At 39.7% G+C, this 20445-nt stretch overlaps 1 protein-coding gene across 1 annotated transcript; it reads left to right on the top strand.

Moving 5' to 3' along the window:
• Nucleotides 1-438: 438 nt before the first annotated feature.
• LOC148199678 (uncharacterized) lies at nucleotides 439-11106 on the top strand. Its single transcript, XM_088112754.1, has 6 exons — nucleotides 439-483; nucleotides 556-1638; nucleotides 1741-3567; nucleotides 3870-6158; nucleotides 10897-10971; nucleotides 11041-11106. The coding sequence occupies exons 1-6, from the start codon at nucleotides 439-441 to the stop codon at nucleotides 11104-11106; spliced, it is 5385 nt and encodes a 1794-aa protein (XP_087968880.1).
• The last annotated feature ends 9339 nt before the right edge of the window (nucleotides 11107-20445 follow it).

Below are 20445 nucleotides of genomic sequence, written 5' to 3'. Positions count from 1 at the left end.
TTTTCATCCTTATTTAATTTAATTTAATAAAAAATAAACAGCAGTACAAGTGAGAAAACAACGGCAAATTTTCCACGACATCCGTACAGGACCAGAGCTAACTCGAAGGTCATGGAGAATTGGGAGCAGTCACACGAATCTATTAAGGCCGATGTTAGCCAGTTGAAGGATCAAATGGCCCAGATTTTGGCGGCTCTCGAAGCCCTAAAGACTACGGGAGGGGCGACGCCTGCGCAAGTCGAGGGAAGTGCTCAATATTACCCTCCGGTGTTCAGTTCTGGGAGCCAATCTGTTCCGTTCCCAATGTATGGATTACCTCCAGGTTACACCCCACCTGTGGGAGAATACGCAGAAGGGGAGCAGACTTCATTCTCTTTCCCTACCACTGCTAACGTACCGCCAATCAGTACTCAGGGACCTGTCATAATGTCCGCACCTATGGTAAACGAGGGAATGCATGCAAACATGTCTGATGGAATACGAGTAACTCCGGTGCCACCTGTGATTACCGGAGAGGGCTTTTCTACAAGGGCTGCGCCATATACTTCTTTTCAGGGGGTAACTAGTAATGTTGATGGGGCAAAGGATAAACTGGAGAGCCTAGAGGCAAGGTTGAGGGCTGTTGAGGGGTATGAAAGTTATGAATTTGGGGATGTTTCCAGATTGAGCTTGGTTCCTGGTGTCAAAATGCCACATAAGTTCAAGGCGCCAGACTTTGAGAAGTATAAGGGAAATACATGCCCAAAGAGCCATCTAACCATGTTTTGCAGAAAGATGGCTGCATATGCTTATGATGAGCAGCTGCTCATTCATGTTTTTCAAGATAGTTTGGCTGGAGTGGCATTAAATTGGTATACCCATTTGGAGCCGGCTCGAATTCGTTGTTGGGCGGACTTGGCTGATGCTTTTGTGAAGCAGTATATATACAATACACATGTGGCGCCTGATCGTTTACAGCTGCAAAACATGTCTAAGAAAGACAACGAAAGTTTTAAGGAGTATGCTCAGCGGTGGAGGGAATTGGCTGCACAAGTTGAGCCACCTTTGTACGATAGAGAAATGGTGGCAATGTTTGTAAATACGCTCCAACCACCATTCTATGAACATATGGTGGGAAATGTATCTTCAAATTTTGCCGATATCATCGTGATAGGCGAGCGGATAGAGATCGGGTTGAAGAATGGGAAGATTGCATATGGCTCGTCGGTGGGTGCAAACTCCAAAAAACCCAATTTCAACTCAGGGAAAAGAAAGGAGGGAGATGTGCATGCAACATCTGCAACCCCCGTGTGGAGAGGTCAAGCTCCCACCCATAACTATCGACCATACTGGGGTCAACATCCACATGCAGCTAACGCGTCATTTGGTCATCAAATTAGGCCTCAACAACAACCGGGGTACTATCAACCACAATACATCCCGACGAATAATTGGAGGGGAGGGGCAAATGTAGGTTCCAATATGAATGCGGGTCCCAATACTTATCCAAGAAGGAACCAAGAAAGAAATTATGTTAATTTTACTCCAATTCCTACAACTTATACGGAATTATTGCCTCAGCTTATCAAACAAGGGCTAGTTGTCGTTTGTCCCTTGAAGCCTTTGCAGCCTCCGTACCCAAGAGGCTATGATGCAGAGGCAAAGTGTAGTTATCATGGAGGGGCCGCTGGTCATTCCACTGAGAGGTGTCTGGCTTTCAAGCATAAAGTGCAGACTCTAATTGATTCTGGGTGGTTAAAGTTCCAAGAGGATAAACCTAGTGTCGAGTCCAATCCTTTATCTGGGCATGGAAGTGCTTCGACGAATGCTGTCGAAGTGAAAGAACATGAGCTGGTGAGAAATGTGAAAGAAGTTAAGAGCTCTAGGAGGTTTATCTTGGAGGCGTTGCTGAAAGTGGGTATCTTGAAGGGTGATTATGATGAGAGTATGGCATGCGCGCTCCACCCAGAGGCTGAGCACTCTATTGAGGAGTGTGTTGAGTTTGAAGAAATTCTGCAAGACCTGCTAGATCGTGGTCTGATGCAGGTATGTTACAAGAATGAGGAGGGAGAGGTATTTGCACAAACTGGTGATGAATCCGGCATGATTGTACCAGAACCATTGGTGGTTCGTTTCACTAAGACTACCTCTATTCCACCAACTCAAGGAAGGTCGCCTGTGGTTATCCATGTACCAGCCCCTTTTCCTTACAAGAACGAAAAAGTCGTCCCATGGAGATATGGGACGTATGCGTCAGGCGAAACGCAAAGCGTTGACCCTGTCGTCAAGAACATATCAGGGATAGGGGGAATGACTAGGAGTGGTCGAATTTTCACATCACCTGAGTTGGCACGAGAAAAGGTTAATGATAATGAAGCAACGATGGCATCGAAGGCAAAAGCATTCTTAAAGGGGAAGGGTGCACAGACAGAGGAGATCCCCGACAAGGAAGAAAAGAGAGAAGTTTCTGAAGAGGAGGCTATTGAATTTTTAAAATTCATACAACAAAGCGAATATAAGGTGGTGGAACAGTTAAACCGTATGCCTGCTCGCATATCCTTGTTAGACTTGCTCATGCATTCGGCATCACACAGAAAGTTGCTAATGAAGATACTCAGTGAGGCTCACGTGGAGCAAGGTATTTCATTGAATAAATTCGAGGGTATTGTTGGCAATATTGTTGCTAATAATTATCTCACCTTTACGGATGAAGAGATACCTGCTGAGGGAAGAGGGCATAACAAGGCTCTTCACGTCTCTGTGAAATGCCTGGATCATGTTATAGCGCGTGTTTTAGTGGACAATGGGTCCTCCTTGAATGTCATGCCGAAAGCAACTCTGGAAAAGCTACCTTGCGAAGGAATGCATATGAGGCCGAGTTCAATGATTGTGAGAGCGTTTGATGGTAGCAAACGAGAAGTGATGGGAGAGGTGGAATTGCCAATACAAGTTGGCCCTTGTGTATTTCAAATAACATTCCAGGTTATGGATATCCTGCCAGCTTACAGTTGTCTGTTGGGACGCCCATGGATTCATTCGGCGGGAGTTGTGCCTTCTTCATTACACCAGAAGTTGAAGTACGTGATGGGAGATAAACTAGTGATAGTATCAGGAGAAGAGGATTTTCTGGTGAGTGGGCCATCATCCACACGATACATCGAAGCGGCTGAAGAAGCTCTCGAGATAGCCTTTCAATCGTTGGAGATTGTGGGAAATGCTTGTGTGGAACAGTTTCCAGTAAATCCTCGTTTATCATGTGCTTCTATTATGATGGCTAAGATTATGATAAAAGAGGGCTATGTATATGGGGAAGGTTTGGGCAAATATCGGCAAGGGCGAGTATTCCCTCTGGAGGTCGTTGAAAACAAGAACAGATATGGCTTGGGGTACAAACCTACCAAGGAAGATAGGAAAAGGATGATTGAAGAAAGAAAAGAGCGCAGTTTGGCTCGTGCAGAAAGACGAGGGCCCAGAGAGAGCAAAATTCACATTGTTGACATCAAAGAAAGCTTCCGCAGTGCTGGGTGGATCAACAATGGCCAGATAGCAGCTGTGGAGGATGAAGAAAGGCCTCAAAGTTTGAACTTCGTGTGGGCTTGCTCCCCTGATACTCAACTCAACAATTGGGAAACACTGGATTTACCTGTGATGCTTAATGTGAACAAAATGTAATAGTTTTAATTAAGCTCATAGTTTCGATTGGGGCTTTAGAACTAAAGTTTTGCGGATTGATTCTTTTTACTTTTCACTCAGCGTGACAATAAAGTTGCATTTCATCATCATTTGGCATTTTTTGTTTATCTTATTTATTTATACTTTTTCATAAATTTAAATGATGCAGATGTGACAATGATTGTTTTGAAAATAATGATATCAATGTTCCTAATTTTGAGCACCCTATCAATAATACGGAAGATGATTTCGAAGATGATGTGGAACCCTCTCCAGAACTGTTGAGATTAGTGGAACAAGAATCTAAGGAGATAAAACCCCATCAGGAGGAGATTGAAATACTCAACTTGGGGGAGAGTGATGAGATAAAGGAGGTGAAAATCGGTACTAGTATGAAAACGGAAGTGAGGGAAAGATTGCGTGCCTTATTGAAGGAGTTTAAAGATGTATTCGCGTGGTCTTACAATGACATGCCGGGTCTGGATACCGATATTGTGCAGCATAAGCTCCCACTCAAGCCAGAATGCCCTCCAGTCAAGCAAAAACTAAGAAGAATGAAGCCGGAAATGTCACTAAAAATTAAAGAAGAAGTCCAAAAGCAATTTGACGCAGGATTTTTGGCTGTAGCAAGATACCCACAATGGGTAGCGAATGTTGTACCAGTGCCTAAGAAGGATGGGAAAGTCCGAATGTGTGTTGACTATCGTGATTTAAATCGTGCGAGTCCGAAAGATAATTTCCCGTTACCACACATCGATACTCTGGTTGATAATACGGCCAAATTTTCGTTGTTTTCATTCATGGATGGATTCTCGGGATATAATCAAATTAAAATGGCACCGGAAGATATGGAAAAAACGACCTTTATCACGTTATGGGGAACATTTTGTTATAAGGTGATGTCTTTCGGACTCAAGAATGCTGGAGCAACATACCAAAGGGCAATGGTGACACTCTTTCATGATATGATGCATAAGGAAATTGAAGTTTATGTGGATGACATGATTGCAAAATCTGAATCAGAAGAGGAGCATATTTTCAATCTAAGGAAATTATTTGAGAGGCTGAGAAAGTACAAACTCAGGATAAATCCTGCCAAATGCACGTTTGGAGTAAAGTCTGGAAAATTGTTGGGCTTTATTGTCAGCCAAAGAGGGATAGAAGTTGATCCTGACAAAGTAAGAGCGATAACGGAAATGCCTGCGCCCAGAACAGAAAAGGAGGTTCGAGGTTTTTTGGGAAGATTGAACTACATTGCTAGGTTCATCTCCCAATTAACTGCTACTTGTGAACCAATGTTCAAGTTACTACGGAAAAATCAGGCCGTAGTCTGGAATGAAGATTGTCAAGTTGCTTTTGAAAAGGTCAAGCAATACCTGCAAGATCCTCCTGTATTGCGTCCACCTATGCCTAGAAGACCTCTCATTTTGTATTTGACCGTATTGGACAATTCAATGGGTTGTGTATTGGGTCAGCATGATGAAGACGGGAAAAGAGAGCATGCCATATATTACTTGAGCAAGAGGTTCACAGATTGCGAACAACGATATTCGTCGTTAGAGCGAACTTGTTGTGCACTGGCATGGGCTGCTCATCGTTTAAGGCAATACATGTTGAGTCACTCTACTTGGTTGATATCTAAAATGGATCCTATCAAGTACATATTCGAAAAGCCCGCTCTCACTGGAAGGATAGCTCGATGGCAGATGCTACTATCGGAGTACGACATTGTATATGTTACTCAGAAATCTATCAAGGGTAGCTCTTTAGCAGAATTTTTAGCCCATCAACCCATTAGTGATTATCAGCCAATGCAACCTGAGTTTCCCGATGAAGATATCATGGCTCTATTTGCTGAGAACAAAGAGGACAAATATGAAAAAGCATGGACGGTATTATTCGATGGGGCATCGAATGTAATGGGGCATGGAATAGGGGCAGTGCTTATCTCTCCTAAGAATCAATACATTCTAATGACGGCAAGGTTGTGTTTTAATTGCACGAATAATATCGCAGAATATGAAGCCTGTGCTATGGGTATTCGAGCAGCAATAGAGTCTAAAGCAAAAATTCTGGATGTATATGGAGATTCAGCTTTGGTTATCCATCAATTGAAGGGAGAATGGGAGACTAGGGATACTAAATTAATTCCATACCAAGCTTACATCAGGGGATTAATTGAGTATTTCGATTCCATCACGTTTAATCATATACCACGAGAAGATAACCAATTAGCAGACGCATTGGCTACCTTGTCATCGATGTTTGAAGTTGATCAAGATGCAGAATTGCCAATGATTGAAATGAAGAGTCATGCGGAGCCAGCGTATTGTCATTTTATTGAGGAAGAAGTGGATGGTAAACCTTGGTACTTTGATATCAAGCATTATCTTAAGACCCGAGAATATCCAGAGAAGACATCAGAAAACGATAAAAGGGCGTTAAGGAGGTTGGCTGGTAGTTTTATTTTGAGTGGGGATATTTTATATAAGAGGAATCATGACATGGTTCTCCTTAGATGCGTAGATGCAAAAGAAGCCGAGCTGATACTAAAAGAAGTACACGAGGGTACATTTGGCACGCACATGAATGGGCACTCAATGGCCAGGAAGATACTGAGAGCGGGGTATTTTTGGTTGACTATGGAAAATGATTGCTGTACACATGTGAGAAAGTGTGAGAAATGCCAGGTATACGCAAGTAATATCAATGTTCCACCCACGACCTTGAACGTGTTGTCTGCACCATGGCCCTTTTCGATGTGGGGAATAGATGTCATCGGAGCTATTGAGCCAAAGGCGTCAAATGGACACCGTTTCATATTAGTTGCAATCGATTACTTCACAAAATGGGTTGAGGCCGCTTCTTATGCTAATGTAACTAGAAAGGTAGTGACCAAGTTCATAAAAAGGGAGTTGATTTGCAGATACGGGATCCCTAACAGGATCATCACTGATAATGCCACTAACTTGAACAACCAGATGATGACAGAGTTATGTGAGGAGTTCAAAATTCATCATCTTAATTCTTCTCCTTATCGTCCAAAGATGAATGGGGCAGTAGAGGCGGCTAACAAAAATATCAAGAAGATTGTGCAGAAAATGGTGGTCACGTATAAGGATTGGCATGAAATGCTTCCTTTTGCTTTACATGGTTATCGCACTTCGGTACGAACATCGACTGGGGCAACGCCTTTCTCGCTGGTATATGGAATGGAGGCAGTACTTCCGTTTGAAGTGGAAATTCCGTCCTTACGAGTTTTAATGGAAACCCAATTAGAAGAGGCGGAGTGGGTTCAAGCTCGTTTCGACCAGCTCAATCTCATTGATGAAAAGAGACTAACAGCAGTATGCCATGGACAATTGTATCAAAGAAGAATGAAGAAGGCATTTGACAAAAAGGTACATCCAAGAGAATTTCATGAAGGTGAGTTGGTGTTGAAGAAGATCCTACCTATACAAAAGGATCATAGAGGCAAATGGACTCCAAATTATGAAGGGCCATTTGTAGTGAAGAAAGCATTTTCTGGTGGGGCACTAATTCTCACGAGAATGGACGGAGAGGAGTTACCATTGCCAGTTAATTCTGATGCAGTAAAAAAGTTTTACGCATGATGATTCCGTGATAGTGGGTGCTGTTAAAGGGATGTTGATATTATCTTCAACGCTTATTGTACTCTGTGTTTTATTCAATAAATAAATTTCACGTGATTTCATTCATATTTTGGTTGTTTGCATTCCATCTGAAATATTGCATGTCACGCTGAGCTGTTAAGTAGTCAAGTGAAAATGAAAATGAAAATAAGTAAACGCGCGTTGATAAAAGCATCACAGGTATATCAGGTTGGCGAGCTCGGTCCTGGAGGATGTCGGAAAGGAAAAACGAAAAAAAAAGGAGTTACATGTTGAGTTTGTTGTTAATAAAGTTGTCAAAGACATAGTATGTTCGAAAACAGTTTCGAAAAATACCGTTGGTGAATACTTCCCTGATTCAAGGTTTTGGGTGTAACCGGTGTTCTTTTCTTGATAAAGCATCTGCATTCACATTACTTGAACCCTAACTTTTTCGTTTCTCACAAGACGAAGGATTTCGCCATATGCCTAATATTGGGGCAGTTTTCATCATGATTAAGGAGATAAAAAAAAAAAAAAAAAAAAAAAAAAAAAATGAAATTGATGTGTCAAGCACTACATAGTTTAGTTTCAGGGTTAAATTCAAGAGAAAATCAGACAAACAAGATTCGGAGTGACGTGTGGCCGTTTTTCGTTATCCAATCGTCAAAAAACAGTTCATCCAATTGCACCCCTTTTGAGCCAAAATTCATAATTGTTTTCATCACCCTAGACAAGAATCATTAGCATGTCGACGTCAATTTGAAAGGGTAATCACAAGCATCCAAAGTTGAGAAAAAATGAATGAAAGGGGAAATATCATAAAAGACCACAACAGGGGCAACGAAAAGAATGATCCAAAGGGAAAGAAAGAAAAAACAACAATAAATATGCTTGAAATTCAAATCCCTAAGGACAATTGACTGGGCACCTTGCAAATGATTCGTGTTTAAAGACTTTAACCATCAAACACTTATTTGGGCCTTTGTTATCCTTTCTTTCAAAACCCTTTGACCTTTAACCACGGTACAAGCCCATAAAAGTCCACGCTGACTGAAGACTGTTGGTCCTAATCTTTCTCACGAATTTAACTTTGAAACAAAATGATGTGGTGAACGACACAATTCAGGGGAATTTTTTTAAAAAAAAAAAAAAAAAAAAAAAAAAAAAAAAAAAAAAAAAAAAAAAAAAAAAGAAAAAAAAGAAAAAAGAGGTCTCCCTGTCAATCGAAGATCATCCAATTTGGGGGAATCCTTCATACCCATATCTTTTCACTTTTCCATTGTGTAAAATTGGGGCAGTATGGGAGCACAACATGTTAATAGCACTTTTCCCCAAAGGAGGGACACACATACGTTAATCATTATTCATTTGCTTTTCATAACCATTCTTCCACATTCTACGGGGTTCAATTTAATTTGGATTGCAAAAAGCGATAAAAAGAATTTTTAACTCAGGGTTACGCTTTCTTCCTGCTTATCAAAGGGTTCTATACCTATCAACGTTGTTTTTAGGAATGCGTTTTGAACGTACATTGTGTTTGATGACAATATTAACAATGGATTCCAAGCATGGAATTTTCAAAAAAAAAAAAAAAAAAAAAAAAAAAAAAAAAAATTAATGATGAAAAGCGAGAGTAAAAGAAAAGACCAAAATGAAGGTCTCATGTGTCCATGCATCCATGCATCATCATGACATAACATCATCTTAGAAGAAGCGAGGAAAATTGTTTGCAAAATCTTCATGTTTTAATCGGCTTTTATCAACTTTTCAAAGTTACAAATCAAGGTTTTAATTTTCTGTTATTGACCCTCTGCATGGCAATGGTCAGATTTAAATTTCTGTTCTGTGAGTTTGGCCCTCTGCGAGGCAATGGTCAAATCCAGATTTTAATTTTATGTTATCGACCCTCTGCATGGCAATGGTCGGATTTAAATTTCTGTTCTGTGAGTTTGGCCCTCTGCGAGGCAATGGTCAAATCCAGGTTTTAATTTTCTGTTATCGACCCTCTGCATGGCAATGGTCGGATTTAAATTTCTGTTCTGTGAGTTTGGCCCTCTGCGAGGCAATGGTCAAATCCAGGTTTTAATTTTCTGTTGTCGACCCTCTGCATGGCAATGGTCGGATTTAAATTTCTGTTCTGTGAGTTTGGCCCTCTGCGAGGCAATGGTCAAATCCAGGTTTTAATTTTCTGTTATCGACCCTCTGCATGGCAATGGTCGGATTTAAATTTCTGTTCTGTGAGTTTGGCCCTCTGCGAGGCAATGGTCAAATCCAGGTTTTAATTTTCTGTTATCGACCCTCTGCATGGCAATGGTCGGATGTAAATTTCTGTTCTGTGAGTTTGGCCCTCTGCGAGGCAATGGTCAAATCCAGGTTTTAATTTTCTGTTGTCGACCCTCTGCATGGCAATGGTCGGATTTAAATTTCTGTTCTGTGAGTTTGGCCCTCTGCGAGGCAATGGTCAAATCCAGGTTTTAATTTTCTGTTGTCGACCCTCTGCATGGCAATGGTCGGATTTAAATTTCTGTTCTGTGAGTTTGGCCCTCTGCGAGGCAATGGTCAAATCCAGGTTTTAATTTTCTGTTGTCGACCCTCTGCATGGCAATGGTCGGATTTAAATTTCTGTTCTGTGAGTTTGGCCCTCTGCGAGGCAATGGTCAAATCCAGGTTTTAATTTTCTGTTATCGACCCTCTGCATGGCAATGGTCGGATTTAAATTTCTGTTCTGTGAGTTTGGCCCTCTGCGAGGCAATGGTCAAATCCAGGTTTTAATTTTCTGTTATCGACCCTCTGCATGGCAATGGTCGGATTTAAATTTTTGTTCTGTGAGTTTGGCCCTCTGCGAGGCAATGGTCAAATCCAGGTTTTAATTTTCTGTTATTGACCCTCTGCATGGCAATGGTCGGATTTAAATTTATGTTCTGTGAGTTTGGCCCTCTGCGAGGCAATGGTCAAATCCAGGTTTCAGTTTTTTGTTACTGATACTTTACTTAACATTGGTCGTTTGGCATCGGGACTTGAACCATTTTGTTTGTTTTCTTTCATGATTGAAACCCGGACAAAATTAGTGTCTTTATCTTTACTTAGCTTTACTTAAATAATAAGAAAAGATTAAATTTTCATATTATTTAGTAATATCTAAGTAAAGAGGGGCAGCTGTCAACACTCAATTTTGTCCGGGTTGAAAAAAGAAGTGTTTTTATTGGTTTTTTTATTTTATTTTACCTTTTTGTTTTATTCTATTTTTATGTATTTAGATTTTTGCTTTTAATTCAATTTCTACTTTTCTTATCTTCAATTTTTTTTTTATAGAGTTAATAATTAAAAAATTAAAAAATGAAATTAAAACTGAAAATAAATAATAAATAAAATAAAAAAAATTTAATTTAAAAAAAAAAAAAAAAAAAAAAAAAAAGGGAAATAGAAAAAGATAAAAAAAACGTGGAAAAGGGAATGCGAGGACGTGTCTGGAGGGGGGGGACAAGGTGGTTACAAGGAATATTTTCCAAGATTTTGAGGAGGGGATTTTGGTTGGGATCAGAGGGAGAAAAAGGAGGTTTTGGGAGCTCGGTTGATTATCTTGGATCATCCATCGCTGAGGAATTTGGGACCTTTTTTTCTGCACCGGCAGAGAACGAAGAACGCCAGCTACAAAGGTGAGAGATCATCGGAGACGAAGCAGAAAAGGCAAGCAGAGCTACAAGAGGTAAGCACTCACTCGTGTGGATGTAATCATGTAAGTTTGCTGCATTATGCTTCATTTTTATGCTTGAAGTCACCTTGCTTGAATGTGTATCGTGGTGGGAGTCTTCCCCTTTTCTCTATTCTACATTCTCACTGAAAATTTTCATCACCTTTCTCTAAGAACCCCTGCACATTGGAGCTCTGAAAATCCCTTTGGTGTCAATCCATTTCAAAATACTTGAGCATCACGAGTTCTCCCAATTTCAACATTCTTTAATGCCTCTGTTCACCCCCCAACCAACAACAAGATTGAACCATTAAGCAGAAATTCATACACAACCCATAATTCCTTTCCTCTGCAAGAAGAAGAAACAACCACCACACTGGTCTCACATAGCCAAAAAGCTCCAACTCACTCACTTTCGAGCCTCCACTAGGCTCCCATCATCATCTCGCCAACCCATTTTTACGTATGATCTTCCTAGAGTTAGTAGAGATCTCACACAGAGCACCGCGAAGAGTCATCCCAGGGAGTGCGTTTTCGTCATTCACGAGAAGGGAAAGAGAGAGTTGAACGCCGCAACCGGCGGTAGCTCCGGTGGAGTGTGGTGTCGCTGGCGACGTCGAGACTAATAGGAGGTGGTGTCGCGGTGGCTGGTTCGAAGGCATAGTAGTGCATATGCGAAGGAGGTGGGGAAGCAGAGCTTGGCCGCTGTTAATGGCGCTACGATGTTGAGTTCCGGCGGCCTGGGCTGTGAGGGAGGTGGCCGAAGAGGTAGGCGGAGATGCGGCGCGGGGAGGTAAACCCGTCCCTGGGTTGGCGTTTTCGAAGTGAGGAGTTCAGGTTGTCACCGGCGAGGCCAAGTCGTGGTCTTGGCAGAGGTGGCGGTGGCTGGTTCCAGCCGGGTTGGCGGCAGCGTGCTTCCCAGATTTAGGGTTTTCCTGGTCAGAGAGAAAGAAACTTGGGTCCATAGAGAGTGTGTGAGATACGAAAGAGAGCTTACGGAGGGTGTTGGGTCTGAGTGGGTGAGGAATGAGAGCGGGAAGGTAGAACCCCTAGGAAATTCTAGGTTAGAAACCATTCAATTGGGCCAGGCCCAAAATTTAAACGTACGTCCAGGAACCTTTGGCTTTTTTTCGAACGTTCGTCATCCCTCCTCCTCATTCCCAACGAACGCTCGTACATAACGAGCGTTCGTCATCCCTCCTCATCATTCCCAACGAACGCTCGTCCATAACGAGCGTTCGTCATCCCTCCTCATCATTCCCAACGAACGCTCGTCCATAACGAGCGTTCGTCATCCCTCCTCATCATTCCCAACGAACGCTCGTCCATAACGAGCGTTCGTCATCCCTCCTCATCATTCCCAACGAACGCTCGTCCATAACGAGCGTTCGTCATCCCTCCTCATCATTCCCAACGAACGCTCGTCCATAACGAGCGTTCGTCATCCCTCCTCATCATTCCCAACGAACGCTCGTCCATAACGAGCGTTCGTCATCCCTCCTCATCATTCCCAACGAACGCTCGTCCATAAGGAGCGTTCGTCATCCCTCCTCATCTTCCAAACTAACGCTCGTCCAAACGAACGCTCGTCGTTCGTCATCCCACTTCATCTACCCAACGAACGCTCATCCCCAGCCAGCGCTCGTAGACTAGACTCCTCTTACCAATGAGCGCTCGTTATTTTGCTTTCGATCCAAGCGCTCGTTATTTTGCTTTCGTTCAAAACGTCCGTTCGCCACATTTCTTGAATGAGCGCTCGTTATCAAGCTTTCGTTCCAAGCGTTCGTTCGCCATTTCCACAACGAGCGCTCGTCATTCAGCCTTCGTTCCCAATGTCCGTTTGTCATTTCAACAACGTCCGTTCGTTTTGTCTCTTAACGAACGCTCGTCATGTCAATAATGTTCGTTCGTCCTCTCCTTGCGAACGCTCGTCATTTTGTGCCCTTTACAACGTCCGATATCTTCCCCAACGAACGTTCGTTTCTTGCAACGAACGTTCGTCGTTTCTGTGCATATTTTTAAACGTCCGTCCGTTATGTTCCCCAATGGACGTTCGTCCTCTCCCCCAACGAACGTTCGTTCTTTACCTAACGAACGCTCGTTATTCTGATACTGTCCCCAACGTTCGTTCAACCTCTCCCATTTCTTTTTTTGTTGTTGTTTGTTTATTTTATTTTTCTTTATTGTCTTATTTTATTCTATTTATTTACTTTAAATATCTACTTATTTTAAAATATATATTTAATAATACAATATTTATAGTTTAATTAAAAAGAATTTACAAAAATATGTTTTAAAGGTTTAAGCACACGTGTGACCGCTCGCGTCTTCCTTGTGCTAAAAACCTTTTTCTTCTTCTTTAAATAAAATTTACAAAAATATGTTTTAAAGGTTTAAGCACACGTGTGACCGCTCGCGTCTTCCTTGTGCTAAAAACCTTTTTCTTCTTCTTTAAATAAAATTTACAAAAATATGTTTTAAAGGTTTAAGCACACGTGTGACCGCTCGCGTCTTCCTTGTGCTAAAAACCTTTTTCTTCTTCTTTAAATAAAATTTACAAAAATATGTTTTAAAGGTTTAAGCACACGTGTGACCGCTCGCGTCGTCCTTGTGCTAAAAACCTCTTCTTCTTCCTTAAATAAATTTACAAAAAGTATGCGTTTTGAAGGTTAAGCACACGTGTGACCGCTCGCGTCGTCCTTGTGCTAAAAGCCTTTTCTTTTCTTCTTAAATAAAATTTCAAAAATATGTTTTGAAGGTTGAACACTCGTGTGATCGCTCGCATCGTCCTAGTGTTCAATACCTTTCTCTCTTATTTATGTAATATTAAACGAGGGTATGAGTGCTCGTGCGATCGTCCGCATCAGCCTAGCACTCAATACTCTCAAGTCTTCCTAAATAAGTAAATAACGGTATGAGTGCTCGTGTGATCGTTCGCATCGGCCTAGTGCTTAATATCGTTATCTCTCTTTTCAAAAATAATTAAAAATATTTAAATATCATTTTAAAAGTATGAATACTCGTGCGACCGTTCGCGTCGGCCTAGTACTCATTACCTTCTTTTTCTCGAAAATATTAAAAACATAAAAATCTCCAAAAATTAAAAACATCTGCTTTTTTCAAACAAACAAACAGTCTTTCAGCTAGAACTACGTAACCCTGATTTCTCATTTTGAATGAGAATACGTAGGAGCAAGGTCAATCCTTGTCGGGCCCAAAAAACTAAAAAATATATTTTGTTTATTTTTATTTTTATTTTAGGGATAGTTAAACATTTTGAAACCCACATCAAATTCGCGTATTTAGTTAAAGGTACTGCCTTAGGGCAGGCGTTGTGGGGTGCTAACACCTTCCCCACGCGTAACCGACTCCCGAACCCAATCTTTGGTTTTCGTGGACCGTGCTTTATCGTTTTGAGGTTTTTCCATAGTTTTCCATAATAAACTATGGTGGCGACTCCAAATCTCTTTTTAAAACCCGTTTCCTTTTTGGATCGTCGTCCCGTCGCGATTCCGGTTGCGACACCTGCATTGACACTAAACTCTTCATATTTGAAGAGTATCCTTGTGGTACTTTGATACTCTTTAAACATACACAAAAACTTATCTTCTCTTGTCTAGACATTGTGTAACATGCAGGGGGCAAATAAGTACGTTTACCAATCTCCTTCGGTGCCAACTCTTCTCGGATATTCATGTCAACCAAATCCAAACGAGCATTCACTCCATCTTTTGTCTTTCCCTGAATGTTGAGTAATGTACAAATCAAGCTATCACACACATTCTTTTCTACATGCATCACATCTATGCAATGTCGAACATCTAACTTTGACCAATATGGAAGATCAAAGAATATTGATTTCTTCTTCCAAGGGGTCGTTACAGATGACTTCTTCGATGTTTTCCCAAATACATGATGTATTTTATTAACTTTTTGAAGAACTTCAAGGCCAGTAAGTGGATTTGGTGCTTCGTCCCTCTCTTGATCTCCATTGAATGCTTTTTTTAACCTTCGATATGGATGATTACGTTTTAGAAATCTCCGATGACGCAGATACACCGTCTTTCTTCCATGTTTCAATTGATGAGCTGCAGTGTTTTCTTCACATATAGGACACGCTTTATGACCCTTGACACTGTATCCTGACAAATTACCATAAGCAGGAAAGTCATTAATGGTGCAAAATAACATTGCACGCATCATAAAAGTCTCTGAAGCGAATGCATCAAATATTTCAACCCCGTCAACCCACAAAACCTTCAAGTCTTCAACTAGTGGGCTTAGATAAACATCTATGTCATTTCCAGGCTGCTTTGGACCAGATATCATCATAGATAACATCATGTACTTCCTCTTCATGCACAATGCAGGAGATAAGTTGTAAATTATCAATATAACTGGCCAACAACTGTGATTGGTACTCAGATTACCAAATGGGTTCATTCCATCAGTGGCTAAACCAAGCCTAAGATTTCTACACTCTTTACCAAATTCGGGGAATTGTCGATCAATATTTTTCCATTGCTTTGAATCAGCTGGATGACGAAGCAGCCCGTCAATTTTTCTCTCATCTGCATGCCATCTAAGATTTTTAGCATCTTTGGGATTCGCAAACAAACGCTTAAGTCTGGGCACTATTGGAAGGTACCAAACTACTTTCAAAGCAGATCCATTTTTTTCTATCTGACCATTATCTTCACTATTGTTTTTTGACTTGTATCGTGATAAGCCACATTTTGGACACTCTGTCAAAAATTCAAACTCTTTCCTATACAAAATGCAGTCATTGGGACAAGCATGTATCCTTTTATACTCCATACCCATTGGACAAAGAATTTTCTTGGCATCATAATTACGAGTGGGTAGTGTATTTCCATCTGGCAACATTTCATTCAACAACGTCAACAGTTCTGTAAAACTCTTATCAGTCCATCCATTGCTCGCCTTCAAATTCATGAGCCTTAACACCGCTGACAAACGTGTGAACTTAGTTGAACCGACATACAAAGGTGTTTCTGCATCAGTCGACATCGTCTCATACACATGAGCTTTGGCAAAATTTTCTGCTCCAACATCGCGGATCATGTCCTCCAATTTGTCTTCATCCGGTCGATCTTCTTCCATGGTGGAATCAGTAACATTTACACTTTGAGAGTCAGTGGGAAAATCCATTTCTTCGCCGTGCCAGATCCATGTTGTATAGCATCTTAGAAAACCATCACATATAAGATGTTCTCTAATTTGAGTTGCGTTCAACTTTCTCCCATTCAAACAGTTCACACAAGGACATCTAAACTTCACTCCATCATCAGTTCTCCCCTCATTACGTGCGCAAATTGTATAAATTCCTCTACACCTCTCTCGTACTCAGCACTAATACGTGGTAAATTAATCCAATTTCGATCCATATTCCTAAATATTACATAAATAATATTTTAAGGTTTATAAATAATACAAGAACTACAACACACATTACCAAAACTATAGCAAAAACCATATCATACATTACCAAAACTATAACAATTTCATGCACTATCAAAATTAAAGCAAAAATTATACCAAAACTATAGAAACTTCATACATTACCAAAACTATAGCATTATGCAAAAATTAATGAAGAAATCACGTTAAAAATGCAAATGGACATAAATACCTGGAAGAGGAACGGCGGCGGAGAGGGTGAAAAACGCAACACAACGACGGCGGAGAGGGTGAAAAACGCCAGGAAATCACGATTTTGAACGGCTAAAACTCGTTTTTATCGTCAAAAACGAATAATGACCGAACAATTTTGAGTTTAAACGGTTAAAAACGCAAAATCTGAGATGAAGGGTGGTTCGGAGGAAGAAGAAACGCGAAAACAGAGAGAACGCGCGAGGAAGACGATGCACTGTTCCAAGTTTTGTTTTTTAACTCTGAACGGGGGAATCTACCGCGGTTCACTACTTAACCGCGGTATAAAAGGGTTATATGCCGCGGTTTAACCCCCAACCGCGGCATATACTAATTTAAAAAATTATCAGAAATGGCATTTTTGAAATTATTTTCAAACTATATGCCGCGGTTCAGCGGGCAACCGCGGCATAAACCTCGAAATATTTCAAATAAACATTAAATTAATTTCATATAGGAGAATATGTCGCGGTTCCCCAGAGAACCGCGGCATATACCCCTGAAACGTGTTCAACACAACTGTCTCCCCAACTGCCTTTCACAGAATTCGAAAAGTTACAGGGGGTATATGCCGCGGTTCTCTGGGGAACCGCGGCATATACCCCCTGTAACTTCTGAAATTCTCTGACTGGCAGAGAAGTTGAGACGTTACAGGGGTATATGCCGCGGTTCCCCAGAGAACCGCGGCATATACCCCCTGTAACTTTTCGAATTCTCTGACCCAGTCAGCACCTGCAATAAATTGGCAGGGTATATGCCGCGGTTGTGCAGAGAACCGCGGCATATACTCTGTTATTTAATTTTTTATTCATACGTGGCGTCAAAGGCAATGGTTGACTGGGGTATATGCCGCGGTTCCCAGTAGAACCGCGGCATATAGGTTCGTTTTATTTACAAAACTGCCACCGCGCACCATTATGTTGCGGTTTTCGTTGAACCGTGGCATAATGTGCACTGTAAAAACCCGATTTTTTACTAGTGTAAATAACCTAGCATTATCGACGGACATAATTTGTCTGTAACAGTTATTTTTCAGTTATTTTTCGTCTGTAAATATTTATTATCGACAAACTATTGACAACCATTATTTTGTCTGTAATTGAAGGATCATCTGTTGATAATTATTAAAAGATATATTTGTTAGTAATTATCGAAAAATATATCGATCGATAAATATTTTCACTATGGAAAAATGTATGGTTAAAACACAAAGTAATTGTTTAGTATTCTAAACACTTACGTTTCTTGTCCCAAAGAAAGCTAACAGCGTAGACTACTTTTTATTCTTGAAGTAGTAAAAAAAAACTCTGAGTATCTCACAACTCACAGCTATATATTTCACACCAAGTTGTGTTTATGCTATCCTAGACCACTTCTTATTCTTGAACTAGTCAAGAAATATTCTCTGGGTATCTCACATATTACCATGTTTAATATACAAAATTAACATATGCTGCAACCATACAATAAATCATTTAATTCCAAACAAGTATGCAATTCAATTCAATATAAAAAGAAACTATATACATTACTCATGAAAATCTGCAATTATTTTCACACCAACAACAACATGGCATCATCATTCTACAACCATTGGAAGTACCTCAAATCTTCACTCAGTCAAGACCTTCACAAATGGAAGCAACTTCACACCAAACACCACAAAGAAAAGGAGATCCAGATGAAATTGATGCTGGACAGTATAAAATGTCTGAAACTCTAGCGGCTACTAAAAACAACCAAAAACTCATGCAAAATTTGGTCCTATAATGCATCTACCTTCTAATCATAGAAAATTACACCCACATTGTATACAAACATAAAATTAAGTTAGCAAACAATCAGCTACTCAGACAACTCATGCAAAGATTACCAAACCACAATTACATGGTATATGTAATGCCGGTGGGATACATGTTAGTTTAAGTTTTGGTCCAACTACGGATTTTCAGTTTCTTTCATTCCACTAGTCTTTTCACCATTTAATCATCTTAGTAGCACTTAAGTTCTCAATAAAAGAAAAATATACATAACAGATAACAACAACCTCAAGCAGTGTTACAATTTGATTAGTTCACACCACTATAATATCATCTAATATCATCTAATATCAAAATATCATATCCAAAACCAACTCATATAAACTCTATCAATTCTATAATATATGATTTGTCTAAATACCTAAACCTTAAAATGTCAACATTACATATATATGTGTACCAATACTAATGAGAAAACACATACTAGATTATCATTTGAATGTTATTAGATTAAGAATGAAAAAACTTGTAGCACTAACAACGTGACAAATGAAATGTCAGACAACACTTAGGCAACAACAAAAACTTAGTTTTTAAATAGGATATAGTGCACACTAGATGTTAAAAGATCTTTGAGCAAAAGTAACTAGAAACTTAACAAATGGTTGGGTATGGATTATATTTATGCACCTCCTAAATATAGATTCCGCAAATTGAGTGAAACCAGTATCCAAAACCTGCACCAATTGAGCACCGCATCTGGAGCAAGAAAAAACATACCAAACAAAAATTTCAAATTATATGATTTGTTATAGAATAAAACAATATACCTAATATTTGAATGAAATTATCTAATTTAACCTAAATGACCTATTATGGAAATGATAAACCTAATTAATATTTATGTTGAAGAACATAAGTTATTCACAACAAGGATTACTAATACTCATATAAATGATGACTCTAATATAGCGTATGATGTACTAGTTACATTCAAACAAATCATCTTTCTTATTATCCAAAAGCAGAAACAAATCGCCATATTATCTCAAAGTTCATAAATAAAGCAGTTAGTGAGTGTATCATTAAAAAGTTCATTAACCTTTGGATAAAAAACGTGTAATGATTTCGTTTTGGTTTCTTCATTAGCGGCGCAAGTGTTGTTGAAAAGCACACCAAAGAAGTGCATATAATATAATAATATTAGCAATATAATAATAATAGTAGGAGAAGAGGTATGTCAAAGCTCTTGAGTTTGCAAAAGTTACCACATTTATAAAATTCCCTGCACTATTTGGAGATCACAAGGTTTGGACAACTTGACTTAGAGAGATTAAAGTTAGTCGAACCCAATTTATGGGTTATTAAATTATGACATCGTGACAAGGAAATGCAGAAAATGAACAAAAAAAGACTTTTAAAGTCCTATCCACTATATGGATTCCAAAATTAGAACACCACACTTAAATCATGAAAACAACACTATTTTAGAAATCGAATTATTGATTTTCCTTATGTAATAACCTATTATACGAAAATGTATGAAAGAAATAAACGATAATTAATAATCTATTTAAACAATTTGTTAATTTATCCAAATAATTTTTAGAATTTACTGACTCCTTAAATCACTTTTAATGTTATTATTTTATTTAACTTCACTTTTACTAATTGACAACCAAGAAATATTTTTTAAAATTAATATTATAATATCTATTTTAAAGACTCTTTATAAATAGTAAAGTTCACACTAAATGTATTATATCTGCCTTGAGTTGAAAAACCCAACTCATTGTTAAATTTGACAGTGTGACACCCGGTCACTGACGAAGGCGGGGAGTGATCGCCGGTGCAAGAGGCATGAGGTGCAGGGGGCACAGATAAGGAGCGGCTCCTAGCAGGCTTCGAGTGAAAGGGACACATGGATGAATCCAACATACACCGGAATGAGAGTGATCTAGACACTGTATAGGTATGAGACTATACGGTTGAAGGATAGCTTAAAGGGATTGATTTGGCTATTTATATCACCAAATGCATCTACTTTTCGGTAGCC

Source organism: Vigna umbellata, chromosome 4, assembly GCF_029865625.1.
Source record: "Vigna umbellata cultivar VRB3 chromosome 4, Vumbellata_1.0, whole genome shotgun sequence".
Classification (NCBI taxonomy): Eukaryota; Viridiplantae; Streptophyta; class Magnoliopsida; order Fabales; family Fabaceae; genus Vigna; species Vigna umbellata.
The sequence above is the reverse complement of the archived record's forward strand: the minus strand, read 5'-3'. Positions and strand labels throughout refer to the sequence as shown.